General features: G+C 38.3%; 3 protein-coding genes across 4 annotated transcripts in view; all 3 read right to left on the bottom strand.

The window, feature by feature from the left end:
- The window catches only part of LOC121537917 (homeobox protein Hox-C10a), an 89,755-nt gene that overhangs the window by 55,237 nt on the left and 12,552 nt on the right, over positions 1–21,966 (bottom strand). The gene's annotated exons all lie outside the window — the stretch shown is intronic.
- LOC121537920 (homeobox protein Hox-C8a) lies at positions 7,199–11,254 on the bottom strand. Of its 2 annotated transcripts, none has more exons than XM_041845574.2 (2): positions 10,508–11,254; positions 7,199–9,337 (listed from the first exon to the last, which is right to left on the bottom strand). In XM_041845574.2, the coding sequence occupies exons 1-2, from the start codon at positions 10,941–10,943 to the stop codon at positions 8,991–8,993; spliced, it is 783 nt and encodes a 260-aa protein (XP_041701508.1). In that variant the 5' UTR covers positions 10,944–11,254; the 3' UTR covers positions 7,199–8,990. The 2 variants fall into 2 exon arrangements, with proteins under 2 accessions (XP_041701508.1, XP_041701509.1); XM_041845575.2 differs by having other exon boundaries at positions 7,199–9,331.
- On the bottom strand, positions 15,017–17,998 carry LOC121537919 (homeobox protein Hox-C9-like). Its single transcript, XM_041845573.2, has 2 exons — positions 17,034–17,998; positions 15,017–15,961 (listed from the first exon to the last, which is right to left on the bottom strand). The coding sequence occupies exons 1-2, from the start codon at positions 17,602–17,604 to the stop codon at positions 15,714–15,716; spliced, it is 819 nt and encodes a 272-aa protein (XP_041701507.1). The 5' UTR covers positions 17,605–17,998; the 3' UTR covers positions 15,017–15,713.

Here is a 21,966-nt window from a genome sequence, read left to right as displayed (position 1 = left end):
GGGAAATCCCTGAGAGGTTTCCTTCCTCTCCGGCAACTGAGTCAGGAAGGATGCCTGCATGTATCTTTGTAGTGACTGGGTGTATTGATACACCATCCAAAGTTTATTTAATAACTTCATCATGCTCAAAGGGATATTCAATGTATGTCTTTTTTTTAACCCATCTACCAATAGGTGCCCTTCTTTGCGAGGCAGTGGAAAACCTCCCTGTTTTTTTGTGGTTGAATCTATGTTTGAAATTCACTGATCGACTAAGGGACATTACAGATAATTGAATGTGTGGAGTACAGAGATAAGGTAGCCATTCAAAAATCATGTTAAACACTATTATTGCACACAGAGTGAGTCCATCCAACTTATTATGTGACTTTTTAAGCGCATTTTTACTCCTGAACTTATTTAGGCTTGCCATAACAAAGAGGTTGAATACTTATTGACTCAAGACACTTCAGCTTTTCATTTTTAATTAGTAAAAATGTCTTAAAACATAATTCCACTTTGACATTATGGGGTATTGAGTGTAGGCCAGTGACACAAAATCTCAATTTAATAAATTTTAAATACAGGCTGTAACACAACAAAAGTGGAAAAAATAAATGTGTGTGAGTGAAAACATGAAATAAGAAGAAATAATAATGTAAAGTCATAGAACATGGCCATGTATGGAGTTACCTGCAATGCTATAGGCCTACACTTGACTTGTTCCACTCCGTAATATAAACAGGGAGGTCTGCACCATATTAGTTATTGATATAATGACAATGTAGTTACATCTATTAACACTTTTATCACCATATACATTGAAATGACCAGTAAGTGTAATAAATAATTTGATTGATTCTCAAAATGAGTTAGACATACATCACTTATATTACCAATAGACAAACACTCTGTGGCTCGACGTGTTTTGAATGATAGTTTTCCAGTACGATGTACAATGAGAATTGCTGTATAGGTCTATTGGAGACACAGTCAACAATGGACCTACTATCTCAAAACAATTGGCCTAATGCTATTGATATCAGTTGAAGCTATGGTATCAATAGCTAAAGAGTAACTACGTCCTGTTCAAAAGCAATCACAGTATTTAATGATACGTTGACATCACAGGAGGTTGGCGCCATAAATGGGGAGAACGGGCTCGTGGTAATGAGTGGAATGGTATCAAATACATCAAACATATGGTTTCCATGTGTTTGATGCCATTCCATTTGCTCCATTCCGACCATTAATAGGGGTTGACTACTTATTGACTCAAGACATTTCAGCTTTTCATTTTTAATGAATTTGTAAAACATTTCTTAAAACATAATTCCACTTTGACATTATGGGGTATTGTATGTAGGCCAGTGACACACAATCTCAATTTAATGAATTCAGGCTTTAAGACAAGAAAATTTGCAAAAAGTTAAGAGGTGTGTAATCTTGGTTACCCCAAAGTAATCTTCTCTCGCCAAAGTTTGTCATTTCCTATTTTACTTCTTGGGGGAATGCCATTAACAATTCGTATTACCTTTGTGCAAATGATGGAGGCGAAGTCTCCAAACCCCTCCCTTCCCCAAATTTCACCAGTGTTTTATGGCCAAAATAACATTTAAGTTTTCATGAATTTTTACAATATAGCCAGTGGAATCTAGTGGAAACAGTTTATCATCCTCACACGGGTTTGAAAATCACGGATCCAGTTTAAGCACTGCATTAGCCCAATCCTGATTCGTCCAAATAATCAATGATGAAAACTCAAAACCAGGAGCTACTGCTGCTCATAATCACATAATTCTACATGAGCCTTGACAGATTCTCGCAGTTTAATCTGTCCACAAGAATCTGTCCATGAGCGATTAAAGGGTGTGAATACTTTATCAAGGCACCTTTTTTAATGGTTATTTATAGCGCCATACACGATCCATTTAGAAACTTTTGAGTGTGGCTCTTTATAGAACCTCCCAATTCTTTTTCATATAGCACCAAAAAGTGTTCCGCTATGGTTACAAGCAAAATAGCCCTTATTTGGCATTATATATAATCACTTGTTTTTAGTGTGTACTGGCTTGCACCTCCTATAGGCTGAACCAACATATGACATGTTATGTTGCAGCTTCAACATGGCTGGGAAGAGAGGGGGTGCAGTGAAACAGGCCCATACCTTTGTCCATGTCATTCATCTAAAGCCAACTTTACCATTTACTCATTAAGAAAATGAATCTAAATGATACAGGGGCTCTCCTAACCCTAAAAAAGACACAGTCCTTATACATTATAATTCATTTCAGAAATGCACTTAATATAAGGTCACATCAAAGATAAAATATCAACCACAGGAGGCTGCTGAGGGGAGAACGGATCATAGTAATGGTCGGAATGGAGCAAATAGAATGACATCAAACACCTGGAAACCATGGAAACCATGTGTTTGATGTATTTGATACCATTCCACTAATTCCGCTCCAGCCATTACCACGAGCCCGTTCTCCCCAATTACGGCGCCAACCTCCTGGGATGTCAACTTATCATTAAATACTGCTTTTGAACAGGACGTAGTTACTCTTTAGCTATTGATACCATAGCTTCAACTGATATCAATAGCATTAGGCCAATTGTTTTGAGATAGAAGGTCCATTGTTGACTGTGTCTCCAATAGACCTATACAGCAATTCTCATTGTACATCGTACTGGAAAACTATCATTCAAAACACGTCGAGCCACAGAGTGTTTGTCTATTGGTAATATGAGTGATGTATTTCTAACTCATTTTGAGAATCGATAAAATTATTTTATTACATTTACTGGTGATGTCCATGTACAGTGGGGAGAACAAGTATTTGATACACTGCCGATTTTGCAGGTTTTCCTACTTACAAAGCATGTAGAGGTCTGTAATTTTTATCATAGGTACACTTCAACTGTGAGAGGCGGAATCTAAAACAAAAATCCAGTAAATCACATTGTATGATTTTTAAGTAATTAATTTGCATTTTATTGCGTGACATAAGTATTTGATCACCTACCAACCAGTAAGAATTCCGGCTCTCACAGACCTGTTAGTTTTTCTTTAAGAAGCCCTCCTGTTCTCCACTCATTACCTGTATTAACTGCACCTGTTTGAACTCGTTACCTGTATAAAAGACACATGTCCACACACTCAATCAAACAGACTCCAACCTCTCCACAATGGCCAAGACCAGAGAGCTGTGTAAGGACATCAGGGTTAAAATTGTAGACCTGCACAAGGCTGGGATGGGCTACAGGACAATAGGCAAGCAGCTTGGTGAAAAGGCAACAACTGTTGGCGCAATTATTAGAAAATGGAAGAAGTTCAAGATGACGGTCAATCACCCTCGGTCTGGGGCTCCATGCAAGATCTCACCTTGTGGGGCATCAATGATCATGAGGAAGGTGAGGGATCAGCCTAGAACTACACGGCAGGACCTGGTCAATGACCTGAAGAGAGCTGGGACCACAGTCTCAAAGAAAACCATTAGTAACACACTACGCCGTCATGGATTAAAATCCTGCAGCGCACGCAAGGTCCCCCTGCTCAAGCCAGCGCATGTCCAGGCCCGTCTGAAGTTTGCCAATGACCATCTGGATGATCCAGAGGAGGAATGGGAGAAGGTCATGTGGTCTGATGAGACAAAAATATAGCTTTTTGGTCTAAACTCCACTCACCGTGTTTGGAGGAAGAAGAAGGATGAGTACAACCCCAAGAACACCATCCCAACCGTGAAGCATGGACGTGGAAACATCATTCTTTGGGGATGCTTTTCTGCAAAGGGGACAGGACGACTGCACTGTATTGAGGGGAGGATGGAAGGGGCCATGTATCGTGAGATCTTGGCCAACAACCTCCTTACCTCAGTAAGAGCATTGAAGATGGGTCGTGGCTGGGTCTTCCAGCAAGACAACGACCCGAAACACACAGCCAGGGCAACTAAGGAGTGGCTCCGTAAGAAGCATCTCAAGGTCCTGGAGTGGCCTAGCCAGTCTCCAGACCTGAACCCAATAGAAAATCTTTGGAGGGAGCTGAAAGTCCGTATTGCCCAGCGACAGCCCCGAAACCTGAAGGATCTGGAGAAGGTCTGTATGGAGGGTAGGCCAAAATCCCTGCTGCAGTGTGTGCAAACCTGGTCAAGACCTACAGGAAACGTATGATCTCTGTAATTGCAAACAAAGGTTTCTGTACCAAATATTAAGTTCTGCTTTTCTGATGTATCAAATACTTATGTCATGCAATAAAATGCAAATTAATTACTTAAAAACCATACAATGTGATTTTCTGGATTTTTGTTTTAGATTCCGTCTCTCACAGTTGAAATGTACCTATGATAAAAATTACAGACCTCTACATGCTTTGTAAGTAGGAAAACCTGCAAAATCGGCAGTGTATCAAATACTTGTTCTCCCCACTGTATATGGTGATAAAAGTGTTACTAGATATAACTACATTGTCATTATATCAGTAACTAATATGGTGCAGACCTCCCTGTTTACATTACAGAGTGGAACAAGTCAAGTGTAGGCCTATAGCATTGCAGGGAACGTACAGTGACTTCATTAAGTATTCACTCACACCCATTTATTTTTTCCACATTTTGTTGTGTTACAGCCTGAATTAAACATATATTATTTGTTACATCCTGTTTGCAACAAGGCACTAAAGTAATACTGTAAAGCAATTAACTTTTTGTCCTGAATACAAAGTGTTATGTTTGTGCAAATCCAATACAACAAATTACTGAGTGCCACTTCCATATTTTCAAGCATAGTGGTGGCTGCATCATGTTATGGGTATTCTTGTAATTGTTAAGGACAGGGGAGTTTTTCAGGATAAAAAAGAAATGGAATGGAGCTAAGCACAAGCAAAATCCTAGAGGAAAACCTGGTTCAGTCTGCTTTCCACCAGTCTGCTTTCCACCAGCAGGACAATAACCTAAAACACAAATCAAAATCTACACTGGAGTTGCTTACCAAGAAGACAGTGAATGTTTCTGAGTGGCCGAGTTACAGTAAATTCAATAAATTTGCAAACATTTCTAAAAACAGGTTTTCACTTCCATTATGGGGTAACGCCAGGGTTGTGGGTTCGATTCCCACGGGGGTCCAGTATGAAACATTTACGCACTCACTAACTGTAAGTCGCTCTGGATAAGCGCGTCTGCTAAATAACTAAAAATGTAAATGTAATGGGTGAGAAAATAAATCGGTTTAATCTATTTTGAATTCAGGCTGTAACACAACAAAATGTGGATTAAGTCAAGGGCCATGACTACTTTCTGAAGACACTGTAAATACAGTAAACCTGTGACACTGAGAATCTTCTGGTCATCATAGTAGACTATGGAGAAATATGCAGGCTACGAGTACAACTTCAAGTTAAATGTTACCATAAGTGGCAATAGTTGCATCAGACCTACACTGTAAAAAGTCATTCAAAGTAATTAGTTCTGCTAACATTTTGTTTTGGTGGAAACCCCTTGCCAAGAACCATTTGAGTAACCCAACTCAAACACAGTAAGGTAGTTGCACCTTGATTGGGGAGAACGGGCTCGTGGTAATGGCTGGAACGGTATGAATTGAATGGTAACAAACACATGAAACATGGTTTCTATGTGTTTGATGCCATTCCATTTACTCTGTTCCAGACATTATTATGAGCCATCCTCCCCTCAGCAGCCTCCACTGAACTCAAAGTATTTCAGTGTTCAATAATGAAGTAATAAAGTGACATCACTACATTTGGTTATCTTTCTAATTCTGATTAGTCATTTTCAGTGGTCATGCCTTTATTTTTAACATTGTTTTATGTATTTGACAGTTTGTCATTTTAACCCATTTTATAGCAGGCATTGTTGAGCACAGAGCTCATTCCTCTAGCAGTAACTGGAGCTAGAGCTGTAATCATTACAGGAAGCTGCATTAGCCTCAGTCATTAAGAGTGGTACACACCTTGTTGATGGTGGGAATGGCTTGTCTCATTATTGAACATCAATTTGCTCGACGGTTTTGATATCCATTCATCATGATCAATTACAACTCATAGCACAACTTATGGTTAATACTATTTTAGAAATATACTTTTCCTTCTTCAAACATGCATACAACATTGTGTAAAAGTATCATAAAGTAAAAATATATATATTACCCACGTGGCACAAGTATATTCATAACTTGTAAAAACGTAATAATTCTATATCAGCACAACACAAATAAATCAAATATCAATGTGTCTGATTATTATTTTATTATTTTAAATAAAGACGCAAAACATAACATAATCAAGTAAAAACAACTTATTTAATAAATGTTAGATTGACTTTAAAATATTAAATAACTATAACTTGTAAAAACTCAATGACTTTAGATTAACAGAACACAAATAAATAAAGTTATACTTATTCAATAACCTAATATTTGTTAACAATACTCAAAAACATTAAGTGATAAGAAATATTATTGACATCTGAGTTAGTACAACTTTTATGATTTGAGTTCTACTGACTGTTGGAGATGTTTGAGTAGCCACTACTCAATTACTTTAATGAGTTAGGCAGTTGGTTTTTTATAGTGTAGTCTAATGGGTATTGGCACAATAATAATCAATAGTGTGCCATTCATCTCAAATGTTTTGAGGGTATAGTCTTGTCTGTAGCCTACACTGTAAATGGGGTTACCGTGATTTTGACAGTAGCATCACAGGCAGCTAGGTGGCAAGTAAAATTCTGCATTTCATATTACACCTACTGTAATATAAATAGGGTATAAGTACTCTGTAATGACACACTACAATTCAATAAAATTGACTGTATTATAATGTTTAAAAAAAGTAAAGGCTACGGTAATTGGAATGAATGAAATTCATTGAGGGGAGGGGTTTGTATTTCACAGTATTTTACTGTAATTACAAGGGATTGGTGCAAGCAGGTTGGCTGCTAGATAAAGTGTTTACAAACATTACAACATATTTAAGCAATAAGGCCAGAGGGGGTGTGGTATATGGCCAATATACCATGGCTAAGGGCTGTTCTTATGCACGACGCAACAAGTGCCTGGATACAGCCCTTAGCCGTGGTATATTGGCCATATACCACAAACTCCCAAGGTGCCTTATTGCTATTATAAACTGGTTACCAGTGTAATTAGAGCAGTAAAAATTTATGTTTTGTCATACCCATGGTATATGGTCTGATATACCAATCAGCATTCAGGGCTTGAACCACCCAGTTTATAATAACTTCTAGAGACCTTAACAAAGGCTTCTAAACTGGCAGCGACTACAGAGCAAAACAGACCAAAAGAACATGGCAAAATGCTCAACCATTTAAGGTTTAAGGTTTAAGACTTGCTGCCACTCCAATCTTTCCCCCATACATTTTAAATTGGTGGGGCACGATAACCACATAGGAGTTAAGTTGGTACAGCATTCTCACTCAAGGGTGCAACAAATATAGCCTCTGACAAGGCATGTCTCAAAATATGTTATTGAGCCAGAAACAACTATACCATGCACCCACTAGTGGTCAAAAGGTTTTGGGCACTCCAAAAATACGGTATGGTACTGTATTCTGTGGGGTGGAATTACAGTAGTATTCGAAATACAGCAATTAGTTTAGTTGCTCGGTGTAGTGTAGAGGACAGACAGTAGTCTAGCCCATGCATGCTCAGTCATTTAGTCATTCAGTCAACAAGTTCTTACAGCCAAGAAGAGGAACGATTGTGAGCCATCATGTTTATTCATCTTTTTATGTCAACAACAATGGCGGGGACACACAATTCCGTCGTTCACATGAGAAACACCAGCAAACGAGCATATTAACATCAAGAATATAACAAGACGTACATAAAGATTATATTCAGTGCAAAAAAACTACGCTATTGTCACCAGCACATTAAAATAACACTCCTTACTTCTTAAAATCCTTGCAATTGCAGCAGGTATTATTATCATACACAGTCATGTGCGTTTTCTATAGGCAGTTTTAGTTGTTGGGGAAAATATAGGTTTTCATCTAAACATAGCAGTGCCATTATTATTGAATACAAATTAAGTAAAAGGCAAAGCTCTGTTTTAGTAGGTAGTGCCGTGGTACAATCTCGAACACCAAATCGTTTAATTGGCTTTGAGCTAACTGTGTCTTCCTAAGACTCACAAATTGTCTTAAACAAGCACAGGTATATCATGGGCAAACGATATATAATTTAATCATATAACGTTGATATAACACTATGAAAACAATATCATATGAAATCTCTATTTAGAAATCTCTATTGCAATTTTCCCAGGTTTAGGTAGCATGTCCCTGGTAATTCTAAGTTAGAACTACATTTTCTTATCTTGGCCATTCACCACAAATGAGAATGAAGTATAATAAAAATAAAAATAAAATCATAACTTGTGTTTTACATATGGGCCTGCTGCTAATCAATGTTAACATTTAACATTACTTTTAATTACGTTTTGCTTACGATTTTAAATCACACAAAATGTCGCAAAGATGTCTAAAGATGTCTATTGTGAATTTGTTGTGTATTTACAAGATTAGATTGGCATTGGTCAAGGTTTGTTGGACCTTGCGCTGTCTTCCTATATGCATTTGTTTGGTTATGCTTTTGTCAGATAAAACAAACAAAAAATATTCTAAAAGTAGCCTAGCCTACTCTATTAAACATGCGTTTAAATTAACCCATACAAAGAATACCCATGTGCTACCATTACCTTTCCTAAATGTAATATTATTATAAGGAAACGTCCAAAACTACAAAATAACTAATTTGTATCCGTAACGCATCGTGAGGAGGGAGAAATAGATAAATGATTATGCTAGCAATATCTGTGAGATCTTTATTCCCTTTCCCTTGTTGACTAATAAAACTGTGGCCATAAAGTTGACGCTCTCTGCCTTCTTCTCTCCTCTCACCGTCTACTATATGGGACCTATTTTTTCTATTTTGCTGCCATATAACCATAAATGACCATAAAATCACTCCTTGGTCTACTCTTTCTCTTTCTCTTCCGCTTCTTTCTCTTCCCCCTCTTCCCCGTCACCGTCCTCGTTGCCCTCCTCCTCCGCCTCAGCCTCGGCATCAGCATCCGCCTCAGCCTCGGCATCAGCATCCGCCTCCCCTCTTTGACCCGGAAACTTGTCTTTGTTGTTTTCTTTTTTCCACTTCATTCGCCGGTTTTGAAACCATATCTTGACCTGCCTCTCGGTGAGACTCAGGGCATGGGACACCTCGATCCGCCGCTTGCGTGTAAGGTAAGGGTTGAAGAGAAACTCCTTCTCCAATTCCAGAGTTTGGTAGCGACTGTAGGTTTGCCTTCCATTTCGCCTCCCTGGTGCTTAAATGAAATAGTAAATAAGGTTAGCTTATGTCTTATATATTTGTTTTAACATATTCTTACTATGCCTAGAAATAGGGCGATTACTTTGTAGAATAAATGAGATACTCTTCGTGTAGTAAGATAAAGGGGCATACAATAATAGCTATGATGGTTTGTATTTGGAATCCGTTAAGCTTTGAGCTACTTTCCATTGAAATTTGCATGAGCTAGAAAGTACAACCTAACATTTACTTTTTCAATGATGTAACAGGTAACTGCGTGCACACACACACACACGCGCGCGCACTCACGCACACACACACACACACACACACACACACACACACCTCACACACACACACACCTCACACACACAATGGATACACGTTCTTCTGCAGATTGTGGAGGGAAGTATATTTAGGCCTAAAACATTTATCTAAGATCACATTAAAACAATCTAAACGATATAGTCCATAAGGTTTCATTCTAAACTCTATAACTCCCACTAGCCCATTAGCTTGGTTTAGGGTAAGGAAATGTGAACGGGATGAATATCACGTAGAATAGTAATGTTAGAAGCATTACAAAGTACCTAATATTTGTTTTAAAAGACGTTTATTGTTACTTTAATAATTTGGTCATATTGGCCATAAAATTGTTGGGCATTCTGGTTAGAAGGTTTCTGTTTTATTTAGGATGTACTTAGTTGTACTTCAGGTACTTCAAATAACCATTGTTTAAACTGGATGTCTTTTTTTTTTGGTCATTTCAGATTTTCTCCAGCAAAACAAAATCTTTATCACCAAAACCTCCCTCAAGTTGGCCAGCATTGGTTTTTAATTATTTGGGGATTATTACATGAGAACTCGGTTGTTTGTAAGAAGGTTATATGTTTATGTTATACCTTATGAGATTACAGTACTAATGTTGTGTATACTTGGGAGAGCTATAGATAGGCCTAATCCATTAACTTTGGGTGAAATGTATATTTGTTGCACAAAAATGTAATAAATAAATAGATACATCCTCCATTCCTTATTACATATTTTGCTTTTAGGCACGTAGGTTAACACACACACACACACACACACACACACACACACACACACACACACACACACACACACACACACACATAAATACACACATTTATAGCTAAGGAAAAAAAGAACACAAAATAATTCTAACCGTGGGGTCTCATCCAAGGAAACATAAGAGTGGGAGACGAGTTCTGATTTAAATGGCCTTGTCCTTCTCCGGGGTTAGAGCCGTTAGACGATTTACAGTCTGGGTATTGCGCGAGGCTTGCCTCTTGCTGGGTACCATAAAGCGGTTGTCTCGGAAGAGCTTCATATCCATAAAATTTCGTTGCGTCTCCATGGCAAGCCAGCGCGCAGGGGTTCTGTTGGTATGCAGGGTTGGAGATCCCCGTGGTCCCAGGGTGGAAAAAATCCTGGACATGATGGGACGGCTGTTGAAAGCCCGATGCAGCTGCCCCGGGTCCGTAGACCAGCGTGTGGCTACGGGCAACGCTTTGTGGGAACCTGCAGTCGTAGTAAGTTGGCTCCAGCGATTCACAGCCTTTGTATTTGGAGAAAAGAGGGTTAACAAAATATGAGCTCATTGTTTAGTTTGCATTAAACCACAGACGAGGTTTCTTCGTTGTAGAATATCCCCCTTTTGGATTGTGGCAGCCTTTTGTTTAGGTTCCCAGTCGCACACAGCGCAGACTGACAAACCGGAACTAGATGGAGAAACTCTGCCCCTTTGGACAGTCTCAGGCAGCTCTCTCGCGCTCCAACACTCTTTTCATCGAGTCTCTCTCACTATCTCCAGTATCTTCTCTTTTTCAGCCTCAAATCCGGCTCATGGCGTGTGCTTATATGTGTTGATGTTCAAGCTGGCATGCTCCGCCGACACAGTCACAAGCACTTCTCTTTCCTTTTCTCTTTTTTTTTGCTTCCCACCCAACCACCCCCACCACAATCCCCCCTCCCAACACCCATCCCCCCGGTCAGCGTGTAGGCTACATACCCCTTAAGAGGCAACCTGCGCTAACCATTATATTAGATAAAGGAGTTCAATATGATGCATATGATGTGAAAATTGTCAACTCTCAAAATATCATTATGGCCAGATTACTCTTGCACGGTGCTTACATGATACATAGAAGTACACACATATAGCCTAACGAATACAATAAAAAGGCTTTGTTCATAAAGTCCTCAAGTGCACCCTCATGTTATATAGTTTAAGAGCCATTTCTTATATCAACTAATGGTTTAAATGGGATGCTGTTAGTTGTTAGCCTAGCCTACCATAGATACTTAGCCTACACAATAGCACTGCTTGCGGGCCCACTATACTGCCTGCTATTATGACAGGGTAACACAAAATATAAGCCTATATAACTTTAAAAACGAGTAGGCCAGGCCTAGCATATACAAAATGCTAAGGCTATAATGATAATGGCATACAATAATTAGGCTATAATGGCATATTTAACAAGATCACAAAATATCAAAATGTCTAACCCTTGTTCCTCAACATTAGCCCATGCTAAGTGTTCATACTTGAGTTATATATAGGCCTAAGCGATTTCCCATGTCCCTCCCGCACTTAAAATACAGAAGGCCGTGAAACACCCTTACCCGCAAATATAAACACGACCTGTTGTGAATACCCGACTCACTGTACTGACCCTGTTAAACCTATGAGCAGATGTAATAAATATGCCGCTTGCAGTTAGTAACATTTTACATTACATTAGATGTCTCGTTACTTCTGCGTACATATTGCTGGCTCAATGTTTATTTCAGTTGTGTCTAGTGTAGTTGCAGCAAGGTCTCTCCCTGAATGCGCTCATGTGGGTTTTGTGGTGTTACTGACGATTTTTACACATGATCGTAAAATATGAAAGGCACACATATAAAATTTATAGACTTGTCGTACAGTCTATAAATATGCTGATTTCTGGTCTTTGTTGCAAATTACCGTCGTGGAAATTTGAGCTGCTGTTACAGACATATTTCAACAACAAAAACACTGAAAATAACTATAATAACATCACTACACTAGGCTACTATTATAATACTGCTTCTGATGTAGGCCTATAATTGCTAATAATAACATTATTATTACAATAACTATTAGTCTAGTATTATCATATTATCATTATTATTATTAGGATCTAGTATTCATGTTAGTATTTTTATTAGGGGTAATTGATTATTGAAGACTTTAGTGTTATTTGTCAATACATTGAAAAAAATACTTTCTCTATTTGTTCATTTTACTTATTTGAAGAAGTTTTCTTCTTACATTGGTTTGAAACGGAAATGTGTCATATTCCTTAAGTATTCCGGTGGCTAATACAGGTTTATGGTCCACGGTCCATGCCTCTCCATAGGAAAACTAGGCCACACCACTGCTGTAAAAGCAGTGGTAAGGTAGTGATTTAAATTGCGCTTAACTTGAAAAGTGAGATGTTTTCAAATGTTAGTCCAAATGTTAATTGAGCATCAATGTTGGTGCAGATATACAGAATCAACCTAATCGATTTGCTAGCAGTTGCTAACAGTTTATAATCATGCATAATGCAGCCATAACATTTATACAAACCAGCTTTAGTGTGTTTAAAAACATTAGGCTAATGTTCTACTAATGTAAAGGTCAAAATGTGGAAATTGAACTTTTAGGTAAAGGAATGTGCAAATGAAAAATAGACCTATCCTACAAATATTCTACAATTATTAGGCTATACCCAACCCACAAGCGCATGAAAGGTTCAACAGGCATGACCTATGTCTCCTGTACCCAGTCCTACAAGTGAGACAGTCAATTATATCACAACATATTTTCTTTAAAATGTGATGAATGACCGAAGCAGCATTTCTTTCATCAGTAGACCTACAGGCATAGGCCTAGCCTACTCCCTATTTCTGCACCACGCAAGTCCACAGCACGGAGGCACGAGCAGTACAGGCCCAAAGAGTCGGTCAACAGCGTCATCTAGTGTTAAAGTCGATCACCAACGTTCAACTGCGCCATGGATGGTTTTATCAAATCGATATTATTTTACATGAGGAAAGAAAATGCAGTTGCAGACATAACAAATGTGATGAAAATGTGTTTCAGGATCCGTCAAATAAACTATATCAATAGGCTTCCTACATTTAGCTTTTATTTCAGTAGACTCAGAATATTTGTTGGTCTTCATGAAACTCTCCTATGTGTTGTCTTCTAACCAGTATAGTTACATGGACATTGGCGTTCCTTTCTTCTTGCGGTCATATAGCCTAGGCCTACTCTGACCTGCTCAGAGAGAGCTGCCCTTGGGGGAAGGCAGCAGCATGTTTGCGGTGGGCACAACAGACAAACTAGCTGTAGCAAGCCTCCTTTGAACGAGTCCACCATCACCCACCATTAAAACCATAAAGTAATTTAGCCCAGACGTCTAGCCAGTTAGTCGGGTTTGCTTTGTTCGTCTGCATTTGAGACAAACAACCGAGCTCCAGCAGGGCTGTAAACGCAGCATTTTTGTCCTGTGCGGAAATGCATTGGATTGGGCTTTGAAATTACAGCATCCTGTCCGTATTGTTCGACACCACAAAAAGGCAATTTAGGCCAAGACCCAGTAAACAAATGCCAGACATTGGAATTTATTTTCACGTGAGAACATTTTAATTTCGTTACCTTTCAAAATAGGCCCAATGGCTCGAAATGTGTTTCGAAATGTAATTTAGTTGAGGTATTTTAATTCGTTTTTATTTTATTTATTTTTTCTTATAAGCAAGTTGACTGAAAGAAGGTTTAGGCTATAGCGTTAATCCGGGATCTCAGTCCCACGATTATTACAGGCCTTAAACTTTTCCCGTAGCTTTACCCACACGTAACGTTATAGGGCCTTATTCAGTTTAGAAAATGTGCCAAATTGTTAAAGGTTAAAGAGCTAATAATATCTTAATCAGCAGCTGTTACTATTCCTGCTGTGAAAAATTATTGCAAGTGACACAGATACGATAGGTATGTGACAACATACAGGTTTATTGGTCAAATTCACAAGTCTGCCGTTTTTATCACGAAATATATGTACATTTATTTTCCAATTTTCCAGACGGTTTCTAATTTGTTCTATAAAACATTTGACTACTATATGTCTTGGATGTTTACAATTAGGCCAACATGTGCTTTAAATGTGGTTGTTTGTGGATACTTGTGGTGGCCTGTGCATACCTAGTGGACTGGTAAACTTAAATGAATGCATTAAAATATAATTTGTGTCACAACACCATATAAAACGAGTACACAAAAGTTTCGTTAAATCATATTTAGTTACATCATTGTGGTATTGGCCTAGTTATATAGGCCTACCCGAAAAAATCACCCACTTGCAGGCGCACTTGGTAGCCCTAAGAGTCTGCCTAGCCTGGAAATGCTAACAGGCGATTAGGAAACGTTCCATCTGCTTCCAATATTCCACGTGCGGGGAAATTGGGCTATTTGATTTATTAAAGGTGTTTCTCTCCAGATGAACAGAAATCCGGTTTGTGTGCATTTGTGTTGACATCATTAATATACTGGCTAGGTCTATTTGACGCGCCCCAAATGTGTGCCTTACGTTGTAAGATGTTATGCATTTCTACGTCTGTTTTGTTTAGAGACATTGCTTGAAAAGAAATACAGAAAACACAAGAGTCTCATGATAATGTTTATATTTGAGTAGGCCTATATCTACACTTTCTATAATGAATGGCACGTGTCTATACAATCAAAATAATATGAAATGCACAAATAGGTACACCGAACGCATACGTTACCACATATACACAAGACAGACATACATTTGTTAAGACGGCAGATGTTCTATTTCTGTACAAAATATGTTACAACACCTGCATAAAATTCACAAGAAACAAACATGTAAGAAATATTCGCACGGACATTTTTACATTTACATCATTTAGCAGACGCTCTTATCCAGAGCGTTTATGGAGTGAAGAAATTAAAATAATTCCAGTGTTCCATTCCTTATAGTTCGGGGCAGTTATACATTTGTTCAAAATATGTTTAACTAAAATGTCCCTTATGTAAATAAACACATAGGCCTACAGGTATCTTCATAAGTGCAGAATATTTTCTTTCCTTACAAGTGGGTTCTTTTAAACCTGGACAAAGAAAGGTGCACGTGGAGATTTTTTTTTTTTATCAAACATGGAAGGTGGGGTTAATACAAAAACAAAAAACAAAACAACATCCAACACAAAATCCAACATTAAGAAGGGGCCGTCATGTATTTTTGTTTATCTTTGTTGTTGTCCATGGCAGTAGTGGTTATTTTACTGTTGTCTGATTCTTGTTTTTGTCCATTGTCGTTGTTGTAACCATTCCTTTATTATTGTTCTTTGTTGCTGTCGGTTTTTTCCTTGTTCATTTTCTTCATCTTCATCCGCCGGTTCTGGAACCAGATTTTGACCTGCCTCTCCGTGAGGTTGAGGACGCTTGCCACCTCGTATCGACGGTCTCTGGTTAGGTACATATTGAACAAAAACTCCTTTTCGAGTTCGAGAGTCTGGTACTTTGAATAAGGGCACCGCTTCTTCCTTGTTGAACGCGCGTGAATCCAGTTTGCCACTGGGTTATCTGCAAATCAACACATCAAAACAGATAACATTTTATCAGTCAGCAATAATATCAAACTTGAAGCAATGACACATGATAATGCCCTATAGCCTTGTCCTTTTGGGTCTCCAAAAGCTAGGCTAGATCTCAGAGGTACTGTGGTGGTTCCTCAAATGTATGAGTAAATATAATGCAATAGGAAACAAACGTCAAATGTATATTTTAACTTTACAACATTTAGTGATGCTCTTCCAGCTTTTCCCTTTCTTGGACTTCTGAGAAATGCCATCGTAAAATACTCAATGCCTATTCGCTTTATAGGCCCATAAAAACGGCTGCCGGTTCAAGCCTTTACATGTCAGCGAAAGTCCCTAGAATATGTTGCAAACATTCCTCAACGTGTTTGGAGTTATATCTACATTTGGTTTGGAATGGAAAAATATTATGTAGGATGACAACAGACAGCATACACTTACGCTACACCGCTAGTTCATGTGTTGCCATGCTAGTGTAGTTCCTTATCATGGTTTCTCTTTGGTGTTTTTCCTGGGAGGATCCAGTTTTACTGGAAATACTTGACATAGCAACATAATATCTCTTCAAAATATAATTGGAGAGTATTTACTAGTAGACTATGGGGGATATAGTAGCATAGTCTACTAGCGTCGTAAAATAGTAGCATAAACCATGGTGGCCATACAAAAATTGATCATAATGATTGTTCAAATTGACAGAGTCCCAATTCTTGCGTAAAAAGTATTTGGCATTTAAAACACCAAAACAGATTTGCTGAGATGCGGGTATGTTGCAGAGAGTCCCTCAAATTTACAACGTCCATAGGTTTTTTGAGAAGTCCTATTTTATAACCCGCTCGTCGTTTTATAGCCCAATCCAACTAGCGTTTGTCTCTTTATAGGTCCTCAAGGTAGCCCCCTAGCAGAGTAGATTCAGTCGAGGAAAGAAAGGGGGATGAAAGAACAGATTGTGGCAGAGAGACACTATAGCCCAGCTCTGAACCAAATGCAATCAACACAGACAGAATCTCATCCAAACTACTCCCATTCCCGGTTTTAAACAAGGGGCTTGAACTTACTCGGGTCTAATTCTGGCTTCTCGTCTTTATGCTTCCCGGAAGCCAAAAGCTCGGTCTCGGGAGAAGGGATGTTTGGTTGTGTCTTTTCTCGGATGTCAGCGGTGGTGCAGTATATATAATCCGTGTAGGTTCGTTCGTTGGAGGGGAGGCAGTCACTGGCTCGATGCTCATGGAAGGCGTCGGGCTTCAGCCCATAGTGCCTGGCGTTGGCCGGGTAGCCTGGGAAGGACATGGCCCCCGAGATCGGCTCCAGCCATGACCGCACATACCTTGAGTCCGTTCCTAGATGAGGTTGATGGCTGTATGGATGGTAAACCACTGAGGACTGGGAGTGAACAGGGGTCCAAGATGTAGTAAAAACGGATGGTTTAGCGGCAAAGCTGCAGGAGGGATAGTCACCACACTCCGGTACGAGGGACGTCGGACGAGGGCAGGTAGGGTGCGAACCAGAAGCCGAGAATCGAGCCGCAAGAACATCCTCGCTTTCGTGGTTTATCAAGGAATCTACATAATAATTACTTATGGGAACCGTGGCCGACATGTCGATGCTGCCCGTCTCTTTTACATGCATCCGATTATTATTTGGAGTGTATGTGTACTTTTCTATCCACCCATAGAACAATCAAGGCAGGTAATTATTTCTCAAAGCTTTCCGGGCTGCTATTGGCTGCCGAAGCAGCACGTGATTAAATTTACCCCCACCAAAATTGCACAGTGGATCAATGCGCGAGTTATCATGGGATAGCGTTGCACTAGAAATTGATTATAGAATCATATTCAGATGTATTTTTTCCCCTGGATGCATAAGAGGTAAATTCAACAGTATATTCTGACGTTGATCAAATAGCAGCAAAATGAGTAGAATATGTCAAACTAGTCGTAAAACAGATTGGGGTTGGCTAGGTATGAAATCGCAGGCACTATTTGTCTAAGGTCTCCGTAGTCCAGTTTTATGCGCGTATAGACATAGTTCAGTAGTAAAATAGATCATTAAACTCACTCTCTAACACATTAGGCTTTTAATTCTTCTGCGTTTTTCATTGTATAACGGTATATATCTTTTTATATGGAGAAAAGATACTTGATTTTATTTTATGAGCAGCCTGCATAAATAATATTGTACAGCCTATCATACTAACATTGCACCAAAAAGTGTGTACAAGAAAAAAGTTTGCACAGATTACAAATAAGCAGAATTGGCATATTTTTTCTCCCAAATTAAGTCTGGATAGATAGAGGAGGATGGAATTACTACTACGTTGCTTGAAACTTTGCCAACTACAGCGGCTATATTCGGCAAGTGTCAGTGCATGCTTTTATGTCCTTCAATAAATTTTTACGAGGACCATTTGATTGTTCATAAACGTGTCGTTAATAAAACTGCAGTCGAGTTCCTAGCTTAACATAAAACCAACACTGGGCATGTGAGGCCAGTCCCATCAAGCTGGAACAGTGAGGACAGACAGCAACGACAGGGACTGAGGGACTTATATGCTGCAGAGGAGAGGAGGTATTTGTTCAAGGAATAATCAGGCTAGAGATGAAGGATTGCAACAAGAGGAATACACTTTCTTGTTTTGTAAGACTAATATGATATAAACTGATCTATGATCCGAGAATAAGCCTTTTTGTTGTCATATATGCCTAGAGAAGAAGTCAGCGAATATTCTAATAGCGCAGCTAAACATAATCAAATGAAATAAAATTGTATTGGTCGCGTACACATATTTTGCTGATGTTATCGCAGGTGCAGCGAAATGCTTCTGTTAATAATAATATGCCATTTAGCAGACGCTTTTATCCAAAGCGACTTACAGTCATGCGTGCATACATTTTTGTGTATGGGTGGTCCCGGGGATCGAACCCACTACCCTGGCGTTACAAGCGCCGTGCTCTATCAGCTGAGCTACAGAGGACCACTGTTACAGTGCAGTAATACCTAACAAAAGGAAATGTGCATGTGTGTATTTCCTCATCTCAACCATGTATAGGCCTATCTAAAAATCGAATCAAATGTAAAATCAAATGTTATTTGTCACATGCTTCGTAAACAACAGGTTTAGTATTTCACAAACAGTGAAATACTTACTTAAGGGTCATTTTCCAATCATGCAGAGTTAAAGATAAAAATGCAGATTAACTGCAATTCAGATTAACTGCAATAACGACGATGGACTGTATCTTATTTTGTAATTTGACAACTGCTAGTGTGAAGTCATTGCGTTGGTGACCTACAAGATTAAGGGAGGTCATTCGTTTTTGCTTTAAACTGAATAAATGTATGCAAGCTTAGACATCTCAAAATGTGATTATTTAATTATCTCACTAACTAACGCATAATTTGAATTTCCTTCAAATTAAACATATATATGCTGTACGGCATCCTTAGATTTCGAAGTGTATTTCTCTGTCGTGGCTGTTTGGTTCAGATTCAACCATGAAATATCATCAATACGATGCAACTAAATATCAAGACAGGCAAATAGAAAGTATTTTGCTCAAATGAAATAGCACAAACCTTGAGCTCGCTAACGTTGAGTATTTTCTCGTACGCAGTTACCATTCAGGCCCAATGAGAGCACAAGCCTATTTTAACCCTAGGGGTTTCCCTTGATATCAAACCCATGAAATCCTAAATATTGCGTATCTATTATAGCCAACGTGATTTTTCACTAAAAGTCTAAAATACATCTATCTACCTGTCATACTGTATTTCAAATTACATTCATTTATTTAAAGGTATACTTCGGGATTTTGACAATGAGGCCCTTTATATACTTCTCCAGAGTCAGATGAACTCGTGGATACCACTTTTATGTCTCTGTGTCCAGTATGAAGTAAGTTAAGGGGTAGTTTCTCAAGACAATGCTAACTAGCGTTAGCGCAATGACTGGAAGTCTATGGGTATCTGCTCGCATGATAGTAGATACCCATAGACTATATGCACGTATGTCTAAGACACAGAGCAGTTTGAGTCTTGTTTAGTATTGTTAGCCACATATGAAATTAATCTACCAATATTCGTCTTGGAATTGCTTATTGAATGGGACATTCATATGACAAATGTGATTATATCAGGAGACAAATACTAATTTGTGCATGGTTAATCCCTTATTTTTGTCATTACTCTGCTGTCTTGTTATTGATATTTGAATGTATTTATTGTCCTAATGATTATTGATAATAAAAGAAAAGATCCAATGTATGTATCCTGGTTTTTCATAACATTTTGTGGTTGACTAGGCTCATTTCCTTTTCTGTTATTGACCATACTTTGAATTCTCTGATAACTTCAGGTTACTAGTCTATTAGTGTGTTGGCTATGTCATGACAGCTATTGTTATGATGCTATATGTAGGCCTATTGATAGAATAAGCTATGCCATGATGCAACTCCTGATTGGAAAGCCTAATATAGGATTACTGTTCATTCATTCGCTTCAAATTATTTTAACATTCTATCTTCTTACAATGATTTTATTATGATACGCTAGAGCAAGCCATATGCTGTGTGTATGCTGTCCGACCGAAATGCGCTCTTTCACACGTCACCATGATCCTTTCTATTTATAATTTGTTCTGGTTAAATGATAAGAGTCTAACTTAATAGCCTAATTTTCGATATTTTCTCCATAGCCTACTTTAGCATCCCTAACAACGTTATTCTATAAAATTCAACACATTTTGTACATTTATCTTGGATGTTCAATATCAGGAAATACTATGAAATTATGGTTTAACACTGACTGTCAATTTGTGGTTTGATATTTGTCTAGAGCAATGGCATTGGAATGAATTGTCCAAACATGGTGAATTAGTTAGGGCGAGGGCTGCAGGAGATGAAAGGGTGCAGACTGTCACCGTAGACAACAATGGCGTCCAAAGGTGCTGTCCTCTCAGTGGAGGGGTCAGACTGCAATATATTGTTAGCAGTCGGATTCCCAATTCTTCATTCAGAAATGCTACAAGAGATGCATATTTTTTGCACATGCATGTTTCGGTCAATCAATAACTTGTCCGAAGGTAATGTTTAGCTAGTATGTCCAAAATAAAAATAAAAATTAAGTCCCTTTCAGCATTGTTAGTAGGCCTACTTTGTGCACTAATATGTTTAAATGTGTATCAAAATAATCAGAATCCATAGAACCATGTTTAATTTGAAATGTGATTAGATATAGGCCTACTCCTAAATAATTTGGCAAGTTTTCAACGTCTTATGTAAGATTACATGGATCAAGGTCATTGTTGGAAACTATGATGGAAAATGTGTGGAGCTAAAATAATTTACAAATCAGCAGAATTGTAAACTGGCAAACAAAAATTTGAATGTTGAATCATAATTTTTCCATTGAATTTGTCAATTCTAGATTTGATCTGAACCTTGCATCCATCTCACATAACCCATTAAGAATATTCCGAATGAGTTGTGCAAATATCGCATTACAAACAGTGATCAGTGTATTTACGTGCATTCCTACGTGAAGGAACTTCAAGTAAATACTTGTTTTCATTGCCTATATGATACATATATTTGAACAAGGGACATGTTGTTGTACTGTCAAAGGCTAATTTGAATAGTCAAATTAATAGGCCTATACAGTAGCCTACATAATTTGCATGTTAAACTCTTACCCTCAAACCTTTATGTTGAATCAAAAATGTGTCTATTTGGAAACTATTCATACAACATATTGTTATTCTGATAAATAACAGAAACGTAATACCGTCCAAAAAACATTCGCCTACAGTAAGTACATGGTTTAGGCCACTTGGAAAACAAGTGTTTTAATTAATAATTTTAAGTGCTATCCTCTGGGTCCACATTGTACATTCCGTTGTACATGTCTTTTACCCAAATCAATTCAAGTCAATTCAAGGCAACAGCTAATTTAGGGAAATTAAGGATGAGGTAGGTCTATGAGTTCCCCAAAAGC

The sequence above is a fragment of the Coregonus clupeaformis genome, chromosome 24, assembly GCF_020615455.1.
Source record: "Coregonus clupeaformis isolate EN_2021a chromosome 24, ASM2061545v1, whole genome shotgun sequence".
NCBI classification, from domain to species: Eukaryota; Metazoa; Chordata; class Actinopteri; order Salmoniformes; family Salmonidae; genus Coregonus; species Coregonus clupeaformis.
This window is presented reverse-complemented; position numbering and strand designations above follow the sequence as displayed.